Below are 11933 nucleotides of genomic sequence, written 5' to 3' on the forward strand. Positions count from 1 at the left end.
TACCCTGTGAGAACAATCATCGTATTCTTCTGTGTTCGATTTGATTCGTCTGACCAGAGATCTGAAAACCCCATTGATTGATCTCCACTCACGCGCCCCACCACTGACATCTACAGAGAACGCCAGCCTTGGCAGCGAACGCCGAATGTGAGGGGATTTAAACCGTCTACGAGGAGCGACATTTTTGTAAGATCGTGCAATGCGTTACATTATCTATTATATATACAAACATTATCTAGGCGTCAGTGTGGTAAAACCGTCATCTCGTCATATCGTTAAGCTAGCTAGCGAACGATGGAGCTAACTTGTTTTCCTCGCTAGCTTAGCTTTCCTGTGTGTTAGCCCTTTAAACACGATACAGATTTGCCTTTGGCGAAACATTGCAGGCGGACGCTAAATATTTCATATCCTGAATCTCAGGGCTTTTTAAAATGTATTTAATGGGAAGGGGAATTGTTTACGGGATATTTTAACCAACTTCGCATGTTGTCAGCTGTGGTGGTGAGCCAGCCAGCTAGCTAAGGTCTCGCTACGAGGTTTACAAACAAACACGACGAGCCAACAACAGGTTTAGCTCCTTCTATTGATCTAAGTCAGCTGTGTGTGTCAACACTGTCTCCGCCCGTTGGCCCGATTGAATGTAGAAGTTGAACTCGCTCGAGTCGTTTGGAAAACAGCTTTTCCTAATAAACTCGCCTGCAAATCAAAGCTTCCTAGATACCTAGGAGGACTTGGTATGAAACAATAGAGAAACCAGAAGGAGGTACTGTAACCCAACTACACTCTCTCTGCAGCTGTCCGCTGTACATATATACCTGCTCTAGATTCGTTATGGTGTTTTTTTTTCCATTGTGACAATGTTTAGCTAGCGTTATAATAACACCTGCTACTATAGATAACATTGACTTCTGTAGTGATGAAACGGCTTGGAGAGGTGTTTTGACTGACGTGCGACAGAACACAGACCAGACTGAGAAAGGGAGAGAGGAAACACCAGATGCAGGTGGTGCCTGAGCGACATTAGGTCTGCGACTAGCCTTGTCCGCTGTTCCCATTGTACCTCCGTCTCGGTTTACGCCAAGGAATTGTCTCCCAAACAGGCCGAGAACGGAGATCACCGAGGCGGGCAGGGAGACGAGGAGAGTCGGTCTACGAGAGGGAGGCTCCCGAGTCCCACTAAAACCTCCGTCTCCAGATCCCTCCATTACGTCCTCCTCCCACCGCCGCCCCCTGGAGCCATGGACCCCCCGAGGACTCGGTCGCGGTCACGGTCAGGATTCTATCATTACGGCAGCGGCAATAACGCCATCGGCAACGGGAACATGATGAACGCCAGCGGAGGGATCGGGGTGAACTACCCCCCACAGAACAACCCTGGGTGGGCGCCGCACGGAGCGCGCAGCTACCCGGAGAACCAGCACACCCCAGGGAACTACCTGTCTGCACAGGGGGCACAACGACACACTTCCCACGGAGCCCCTCACAGACACCCCAGCGCTGGTAAGACTCAAAGGCCCGCTTACTAGATGCAACACACCCCTGGCCTATTCTACCATTAACGGTTCAACAGGCTTGATGTATAGCTTTCACAGTCAGACTTTGTGATTGGACAGAACAGCACTTTCTTTCCTATGTTGTTGTTGGCCCACATCCTGATACAATCCTCTTTTTAAAATGTATTTTCTCATGTGTTGTGTTGGTGATATGCATTCAGATGGAGGCATACATGGTCCTCCTAATTACTTATTCACAGGGGGTAATGTTAGGCCTGTGCGTCTTGTCTCATCTGCTAATCACTCAAACTTTAGGCACAACATGTTTTGTTATGGAAACATGGCTAGTGTAAACTGCCACAGACAAATGGGAGAAAGTTATCCACACGTTAAGCCTCTTTTGGGGAAATAGCTCGAGGTATGCACAAATATGATCGAAATGGCTCGTTGTTTCTGCAGCATCTAGTCACACACATTTTCACCTGCATTATATAGGCCTAGAAATTTGAAGCATCTCGACCACTTAATTCTACTTGACTGAGGTATGAACATATGTTTACGTTTTTCAAAAAGCTTTTAAATGTCCCCTTGGTTGAGAATTGAAACAAAAAACTGAATAATTTACTGTTTGTGTTGACACATTGATTGGTCGATGCTTTCAATCTGTGTTTACCCAGTATTCTTGTGTGGTTCCCACTAACCACAGCAGAAAGGCTGAGGAAACATGCCATTATAGAAGAGTGGATTACCCTAGGCAAAAAAGGCCTATGAATGAATGCAAGCTTTTAATAGAGCACTTTTATAATGGCACTGCTGCCATCCAGACCCCAAATTGGAACACACAGACACGGCTCCCCACTCAGACATAGACACTGCAAAGAAGGATTTATGTGTGTATGACTGTAATGTTGCATCTCCCAGCTGTTTGAACCCACTCCCTTGCTCTAAGCAGCTGCAGATGCCTCCTTTTTGAATACTGTGCATGTGTGCGTGCATGTGCACTTAGCAGAGCTCTAAGCATTTCACGCCTCTAAACATCACTTTCAGGGGAATGTGTCAGGACTGGATTTGGAGGTGGCGAAAAATATCTTTGCATACGTTTCCTCTCTGTCTGAGCTAATCTCAAGCAGACAAAACTGTGCTTGACTAGAGCCCTATTACTGGAACCTGTTGGTATGCAGCATGTATATGCTCAAACCCAGTGTTCCATTTGTGCCCTGGGTCCCATGTTATGGCCCTGTATCATGGCCAAACCGAACCCAGCCTAGTCTTTTTCCTTATGACGGTGGCTCTGTTTCTCAGTGTCTCAGTCAGCCCTGCACGTGTGTGCCTGTCCCTGCTGGAGTCCCAGCCAGTCATCTGTTCTCTGCAGCCCGCCGGTGGGGAGTCTTTGAGCTGTCAGTCTCCCCAGACTTCACAGAGCTCCGGAGAGACGTCGCAAAGACAAGAAAGGGAGAGGAGCGCTCTCAGATCCATTGTTTCTGGTGATAGAGGGGGGGGCTAGTCGGATGGGGGGAGTGAAAGATGGAAGAGGAGGAAGGGGAGGTGTTCAGCATGTTTGAGGGGATACTGTTTAAAAGGAACTCCTCCAGCCGCCGGAGTTCAAGGGCATCTCTGCGGATTGGAGATTGGATTGGGTGTCTCTGGTGTGTGTTTGTCATTTGAGGGGAATCGAGGGAGGTAGTTTCATGTTTGAGATCAGAGAAGAAGAGTTTCTCTGTGAGAGATTGGAGAGACGAGTGTGCCATGTTTTGGAGAGTGGTTCTCCCTCCACCCCACCCCCCCTCTAATCAACGCAACATCCTACAGTATACATCTGAAACGGGCCATTTTAGACACAGACTGAAGCTGAGGTCTGGTGACTTAATTCAGCCGTAATCACGTTTCCGTTCTCTCCCAGCTCAAACACATCTGGGGCTGCTAGGTACTGTCTGTCACGGCCCAGGGAAACGGACGGAACGTCGCAGAGCGGCAGGGAGGAGTGTGACTGCTTGTTTCTTCCTGTTAGGCTGAAGTCTTCAGTCTTGTGATGTTATGTGCACCAGAGAAGTCTCGGCCCCGGCCCGGGCCTAGCCCCGTGGCATTCAGGCCCGGCCCGGCCCGACCAGCTAAGCATTTCCGGCCCGAGCCCTACCCGGGCCCCGAAGCCTATTGATTAATTTTTTAATAGATTTTTTTACGGCCTGTGTCTTGTCAAGGAGCCCGGCCCGGCCCGAACCCTATCTATGCCAACTAAAAGCCCGGCCCTAATCAGTCCCTGGCGTCGGGACCCGTCGGGGGACAGACCTCTAATGTGCAGCCTGGTGTGACCCTGCGTTTTCTCTCTGGCCAGTAGGGGGAGTACTTCACTTCCACCCAGACAGCGTCTACAGTGATGACAGGGACAAGGTGAGTACGGAACACTACCCACTACCAGCACATCAGTAGGATAATGCCATGGTGTCGGTGTCAAAATAATGCATGTGACCAAACATACCAGTAATCTAGTTTGATTTCTCTCTCTCTCTCTCTCTCCCTCTCTCTCCTTTCTAGATCGAGGACAGTCCTAGCCCCAAACGACAGCGTCTTTCCCAACAGTCTATGTTAGACCTGAGCACTCCCCCTCCCCCTACTCCCTCCTCTCCCATTCGTCCATGGGAGTTGCCCCCCAGCCGCAGGCCACACCCACACTACCTACCGGAGAGATGCCACACTCCTGTTCGCAACCGCCGCAGGTGGGTGTGTGTTTGTGTGTGTGTGGGTGTGTCTGTGTGTGTGTGTGTGTGGGTGTGCGCGCTGTGTGTGTGTGTGGGTGGGTGGGTGTGGGTGTGCACGCAGTGGGTGTGTGTGTGTGTGCAGTGGGTGTATATATTAGGGATGGCATGGTAATGGTATCTGCCGAGTTACACAGATATGGACAACGACTGAATTCTTCTTGCTATTTTCAAGTAGATAAACTGTACTCAATAGTAGTAGTGTAAGTTATAAAAAAATAAAATCAATTGTTTTTCTTGGAGACCTGAAACTGTTTCGTGTGACTGTCGGCGTCCCGCGCAGTGTGGCAAAACATTCCTTTTCTCGCTAGGCTAAACAGCTCTGGCAACCTAGCTAGCGGCGATGATGCTAACACAAACTTTGTTGGCTTTTCTGTCAGAGTTGGCCTGTCTAAAATGTCACAACCCTCACACCCCTAGTGGACGTGTTGCGTACGTGTTCATGTGTTTTCTTCCATACGATATTCCACTACGCCAGCGTCAACGTTGTCATTCCGTTCCGCATTCCCACCGTGTGTCACGATGATGTCATAAACGCTCTTCTCTTTCTCTCCCACCCAGTCCTCCAATGAGACGCCAGCGCGGTCGCCGCGACCGCCTCACCCGCCACCATCCCCAACCCCCCCACCCCCACCACCACTACCACCACCACCATCACAACCACAACCCTCACCACCACCACCACCCTCCCCACCCGCACCACGGTCAGTCGCTAGGACCTCAGGACGAGAACTACCGCCACCCCGTCCCCCCGCAGAGCTACACCTACAGCCAGCAGCAGCAGCCCCCCCCCCGGGGAGCAGAGGAGCGCCCCTACCACCCCCCCAACCTGTCCCCCCGCCCCCTCCACCCCCCCAACCTGTCCCCCAGACTGCTGCACCACGCCGCCCAGCACCAGCACCAGCACCCCCACCACCACCACCACCCCCACCCGACTCAGCAGCAGAGCGGCATGGTGCTGGACCTCCACGATCAGGTCAGATGAAGTTTAAAATGTTTTTTAAATTTCTTTATATACCTATGTTTTTTAAATTTCTTTATATACCTTTATTTAACCAGGTGAATACTTAGAATTGCTTGAGCTTAGAATTATAAGGTTCTATCTCCGTTTAGGGTAGTTCAGAGATATTGAGCGTCAAAGTTTTTACATTCCATTATGTGAGATGGAACCTTTGTGTTTTATAAATTACTAACTCAAAAATTTCAATATTGAAAAAAATAACACCACACAGGCATTAATAAACACCTAATGGATCAGATTATGTAAAAAACTAAATTTTGACAAAAATGGAGATAGAACCTTAGAATTCTAACGTCACGATTTGAGACTCCGAGAGAGAGGGCAGCATATAAAGACACATACATTTAGGTTTCAGACATACAGTATAAAACTGAACATAAGGCATAAGGCAGTGATCTTGGTTGTGTGATGAACTTTGACCTATGTCCGCCCCCCCCCCCCCCGTCCCCCAGCAGGGCTCTGCTCCTGTGCCGTACCAGGTCTCTCCTACAGGGGGCGCTCCTGGCCTGCCCCCTCGCTCTGCCCCCCAGCAGCTCCCAGCCTGTTCGGTGGTCTTCAGTGGGCAGCATTACCCTGTCTGCAGCGTCCCCCCACCTGTGAGTTCAACCACTCAGACAGACAGACTTGCATCCTGTTCCTCATCCACAATCTACATTGATCCCAAAATGAAAGGTCTTACCTTTGAATAATGTATTATCTCTAATCAATGGTGTTATAGAATGATTTCTTTCTTTCTTTCTTTCTTTCTCTCTCTCTCTCTCTGCATCTCTCAGGTTCTGCAGACGTGTTCTGTGCAGCACTTGCCGATGCCCTACCCCTTCCCCTCTCTGCTCTCCAGCGACCCCACCTTCCTCCTGCCCCCTCCCCACCTCCCCCACCCCCCTCCTCACCTCCCCCACCACCCCGCCCACCTCCCCCAGCCCGGACAGTTTGGGCCCTACCCAACACAGCAGGCGCGATCGGTGAGTGGCACAAACGCTTTGAAGGAGGTTGAAAGATATCTTTCGTTGCCTAGCCAACTAGGTTAGCTCCAGACCGAGCCAGCATCGCCACTAACTTTTAATCCACGTGTAGACTAGAGATACCTGCGCTTCATTGCCTTGAATTAATACTTCAAACTTGGCTTCACTTGTTGGCATTCGATTTGTGATCATACAACCTTTTTCTTCATTTTTGTAATACTTTTTTTCTTTCTTTTTTTACATATAACAATAACAAAGAACAAAAAAACAGACAGGTCATCGCGGGTATCGCATTCTTACTTATGTCCTCAATAGTTCGCTTTGTGTCACAGGTTACTTTGTCCATTAGTCATAATAGATTCAGGGAATATTTCCAGTATCACTCAGTCCATCTTGTCCTCAGAGGAAATCAATAAGGTTGTTGTCTGTACAGGAACTCTTGTGTGCCCCTAACCAATCTCTCAGTCACAGAAGGAATAATAATAATTAACCCTAACCCTAATAATTGAGAAAATAGAATAAAATAAAGTAAAGTAAAACGGGTTGTGATAAATGATAAAAACAAAAACATACAGAGACCATTTGCCTTTGATAACACACAAACCCCCCATATAAACCTAAGTGGGGGAAGAAGAAGCGATCATACAACCTTATTACAAAGACTCAGAAGCCCCCCTCAACTGTTGCATGTAGGCTGTAATAATTGACCTCTCTCTCTCTCTCCATCTCTCTTTCTCTCTCTCTCTCCCCTGTATATCTCGTAGCCGTTGCAGAGGATAGAGAATGATGTGGAGCTCTTGGGGGAGCACCTGTCCTTGGGGGCGGGTCTTCACTACTCCCCCGCAGCCCACCACGCCCTGTCCCCCCACTCCACACAGCTCCACTTTCTCTCCCACGATCCTCCCCCCCAGGAGTTCTTTGGAGTGGTGAGTGTCTCTCCGGTCAACTTGATTAGCCCTGAACCCGGAGATTTCCTTTTTAGGTCTGGACCATCTCAAGTCAAAGTTTTGTGATCATAAACGGTCGGCTGCTTTTTAATATCAGTGCGGACTGGCAGGGTCGGAGCACTGCTGTTCTGTCATGAACTGGCCTCGTAATGAAGCGTTGTTCTTTTTTATATGAAGACTTATTCGATCGATTGATGGTGTGAAACTTAAGTTGTGTCTCGAAGGGTTGTCCCATTTCATAGGGGAAGATTTCAAAGTGAGGGGCTCTTGAAAACGAAGGGTAGGGGTAAAAATGAGAAATGAGATTGGGCCTTACACTCTGCGTCAGATAGCGTTGTGAAGTCCACGTCATTGTTTCCAACTGGCGGTAAAACCGGTGGATGTGTATTTCCCAGTCGGCTTAATGAATGAATTATCCTTATTTATATTGCACTTTTTACAGCAGAGCCATCTCTAAAACGCATTGCAAGTGGGGCACATAGGATATTTATATGTAACACCTGCTTGTTTGTATTGTACTCTAACAGATACCCCCAAAGGTGTCACCTTTTTTTATTTCTATTATTCTTTCAGGTTAGTGACATGTCAACAAACACCTCGACAGTTAGACTAGGCACATACTGTAGCTAACTCGAATATATAGACAGTGTTAAAGGTATTTTGAATAAGTGATTTGAGGTTGGCTTGTAGAGTTTGCCTGCTAAGCTACCTTGTCTAACCGTTCGCATGCTAGCTAGAGAGTGAAAACCGGGTGGGATTTATGCCAATATTTTCATGACATTTAGGGAAACTGGACATTCAAACACACACTTGTGCACAGAGTCCATTAGGAGCACCTGTACACATGCTCATTCATTCAGAACGTTGTGGGGAATGTCTTGGCACACTTTGGGTACCAATCAATCATGGCTTGAATGCCACAGCCTATTTGAACATTGTTGCTGACCATGTCTATCCCTTCATGACCACAATGTACCCATCTTCTAATGGCTACTTCCATCCTGATAATGCACCATGTCACAAAGCAAAGGTCGTCTCAAACTGGTTTCATGAACATGACAATGTGTTCAGTGTTCTTCAGTTCCAGTCACCGAATCTGAATCCAGTAGAATACCTTTGGGATGTGGTAGAATGGAAGATTCACAGCTTGAAAGTGCACCTGACAAATCTGCAGGAATTGTGTGATGCAATCATGTCACCATGGACCAGAATTTATAAGGAATGTATTCCAACATCTTGTGGAATCAAGAATAATTGAGGATGTTCTGAGAGCAAAGTGAAGCCCTACCCAGTGTTAATATAGTGTATATCTTAATATAGTGCCCGGTGAGTGTATATTTGGTGGTTTACACAACCATCTTGTATGCATATAGAACTTAAACCTATTCAGATTCTAATAGTGAAACAGACACACATACACAGATGAGCCAGAACATTCTGACCACTGACAGGTGGAGTGAGAGATGGTGCTAGCCTGTCTGGGCTACATGCCTTCCCTGATGCTAATAAAGTCAATTTTCCTCCTCACTTGTAATATCCTTGTCTGGCTGGTCTGTGACCTTCTCTAGCGAAATGCGCTTAAAGCGGCTCTCCGTTTTAGCTCAATGTCTATAAGATCCCCATGTTTTTAGCTATTGCATTTGACATACCGTTGCGGTACACATGGTTTACATGGTGTCAGGAGTCTGACGTAAGTAAGCACATTTTATTTATATAGCACAGACCTAAAAACATAATTAAAGAGCAAAAGTAATAGCAGGTTAAAAGAATTAGGTAAACAAGACAAGAAACAAATAACAAGTGTACAACAAATAATAACAGGACACAGAAAGACAGGTTCTTGGGGTTAGCCAAAAGCCTGTCTGTACAGGACAGTCTTCAGCTGTTTTTTAAATGCTTCGACCGAGACCGCTGGTCTAAGTTCCGAGGGAAAGAGCATTCCAAAGCTTGGTTTGGAACGCTCCATCACCTTTGGTGTTTAACGGGTGCCTCTCCTCCGTCTCTCCTCCGTCTCTCTCTGTGTTTCAGTCATATGCCAACTTCCTGCCGCGGCGTATCCCAGGGCGCCGCTACCGCTCCCAGCAGCCACTGCCACCCTCGCCTTACCACCCCAGTTTCCTGCCTTACTTCCTGTAAGTAACTCCAGAACCTTCCAGACCAGTTGTTGTTATCCCCTAGAGAAAGCACATGCTGAGCTGGGAAAGGCGTCAGCCAATCGGATCGATGCATGCTCTCCTTAAATAGGTTTGCCTGTTGATTTATCTGTAGCTGTTAAATGCTTTCAGGTGCATGACGCCATCTGCTGGTTTGTATTAAGTACTGACCTGAGACTCTGGAGCTGTTGTGATTAATATGTGAGGGAGCACTCCAGGACAGCAGGTAGCATCTGAATCACCGTCATTGGATTCACGCCCCACAGATGGAAAAGAATGAACGTTGACTACATGGCTCTCCCCATGTAATCACAGTTTATTTAGTGTGTGTGTGTGTCTGTCCCTGTGTGTCTGTCCTTTCTGTGTGTCTGTCTGTGTCTGTGTGTCCGTCCCTGTGTCTGTGTCTGTCTGTCTGTGTCCGTCCCTGTGTGTCTGTCTGTGTCTGTCTATGTCCGTCCCTGTGTGTCTGTCTGTGTCTGTCCCTGTCTCTGTCTCCTAGCTCCATGCTGTCTCCTCACCTCTCCTCTCTGTCTCCTAGCTCCATGCTGCCCGTCCAGCCCACAGGCCCCGCCATCAGTCTGGAGCTGGACGTGGACGACGGGGAGGTGGAGAACTATGAGGTGAGACCCCCCGTAGCTCTGCTGTCCCCCTCCTACGCCTCTCTCCCTTCTCTGCTCTCACACCATCACTTCCAAAAAATAGGTTTTGTGTTTTTCGGTCCACGCAAACGATCGTTTCCCTCGCTCCTTTTCCCCCCAGGCCCTTCTGAACCTGGCAGAGCGTCTAGGGGAGGCCAAACTCCGAGGTCTGACCAAGGGAGACATCGAGCAGCTGCCTTCCTATAGGTTCAACCCCAACAACCACCAATCAGAGCAATTACTGTGAGTACATCCGGTGAGAGAGATGCCGTGATTTCTCAGCACTTTCTCAGCCGATCAGAGACCAAGCGGTTGACTCCGTGTCCATGTTGTGTTCCAGGTGCGTGGTGTGTATGAGCGACTTTGAGTCTCGCCAGCTGCTTCGAGTTCTCCCCTGCAGTCACGAGTTCCATGGGAAGTGTGTCGACAAGTGGCTCAGGGTGAGTTCAGTAACACAGATCGGTAACACCGAATCACAACAAGCAAAAATGGATTGTTGTTAATATGGCAAATGCGTTGTTGTTTTTTTGGATTGGGCTGGCTCAAAGCATGAGCAAAGCAGGCCGTCACATATAGGCCCCCAAATTAAATGATGACTAACCAACCCAATGTGCACGCAGGCACACACACACACACACACACACACACACACACACACAGACACAGACACACATAAAATGCTGAGTACACTCACTCCCACTAAGGCCAAGTTTGAGTAGTTGTTATTCCAAGCTTAAATGTGCTGTGCCAGTGGAAAACGAGGTTGTCCACTGTTTAAACGACACCATTTTCTCTCTCTCTCCCTCCCTCTCCCTCTCCCTCCCTCTCCCCCCCAGGCTAACAGGACGTGCCCCATCTGTAGGGCCGATGCCTCCGAGGTCCAGCGAGACTCAGAGTGACGGCCTCTCCGACTGTCAATCAAGTAGTTTCAGCACTGCCCTCCCCCAAAAGCATTGATTTCCTCCCTTTTATCTCTGCTTTCTGTCTCGTCTTTCACTCCTCATCCGTCTACTCCATCCTCTATCTCTTTCTTGAAAACGTTGCCCCTCCCCCCCCCGCCCTCTACCTGTCCTCACACTAGTTCTCCTCTTCCCTCCCTAACCCTTCATCATTCTTTTTTCCTTTTTTTCCACCACCTCCATCCTACACTCCATTCCCCCCCGCCCCCTCCCACACACACACACACACACACACACACACACACAAAAACTCTCACATCCTCTGCCCTGAATGCCCTTCAGCTAAGCCCATCCTCAGGTGTGTGTGTGTGTGTGTGTTCGTGTGTGCGTGCATGTGAGAAACACTGTATAAACTGTGTCTCTAAACGTGTGTGTGTGTGTGTGTGTGTGTGTGTGTGTGTCTGTGTCTGGACTTGGGTCTACACAAGACCCTCTCCATGTAGTTGAACACTAAGGGCCCATGCCACTCTGCCTCTCTGTTGCTGATCTCTCTCTGTTGGTTCAGTTGTTCTGCCTGGCGGTCGTTACCTCATCATTCCTGTTGGTCATCGTTCCTGACACGCTTCTCTGTCCCCCTCTGAAGCTTGTTGCATAATTTTAACCTTCTTTTTCTTTGTTCCTATTAAAGATGATCAGTTTTTGTCTGTGACTTTGCAGTGGCACATGTGTTAAATAAATATATGCTGTATTATAGATATATGAATATCTGTACTGTATACCAAATAAAAAGGCTTGATATGAACTTTTTAAAAAATCACATTTTGTACAGTTTTTTTTTTTTATGAATTATTATTATAAGTGATGAAGTTGACTATGAACTTGTGCTGGATTTCTCTGTACTGGATGTGTTAGACTCGAGGTGATGGTTCATTAATAAAGATATGATACACACTGTTATTTCCAATCTATGCCTTTCATCATTGTACTTTTGTTTCATCTTGAGTTGTAGTAACTGCAAGCTGCCGTCAGATGGCGCCCTCTCCCAGTGGTCTGGTGACATACAGCGA

The 11933-nt window shown here is 47.9% G+C and overlaps 1 protein-coding gene across 1 annotated transcript; it reads left to right on the plus strand.

The window, feature by feature from the left end:
* Nucleotides 1–1059: 1059 nt before the first annotated feature.
* On the plus strand, nt 1060–11583 carry LOC308153070 (E3 ubiquitin-protein ligase RNF38-like). Its single transcript, XM_080526164.1, has 12 exons — nt 1060–1500; nt 3826–3881; nt 4026–4207; nt 4808–5222; nt 5723–5863; nt 6041–6229; nt 6994–7155; nt 9205–9308; nt 9868–9949; nt 10089–10210; nt 10308–10407; nt 10804–11583. Exons 1-12 carry the CDS (start codon nt 1239–1241, stop codon nt 10864–10866), a joined length of 1878 nt encoding a protein of 625 aa, XP_080382290.1. The 5' UTR covers nt 1060–1238; the 3' UTR covers nt 10867–11583.
* Nucleotides 11584–11933: the final 350 nt, after the last annotated feature.

The sequence above is a fragment of the Nansenia antarctica genome, assembly GCF_963989245.1.
Source record: "Nansenia antarctica genome assembly, chromosome: 3".
NCBI lineage: Eukaryota > Metazoa > Chordata > Actinopteri > Argentiniformes > Microstomatidae > Nansenia > Nansenia antarctica.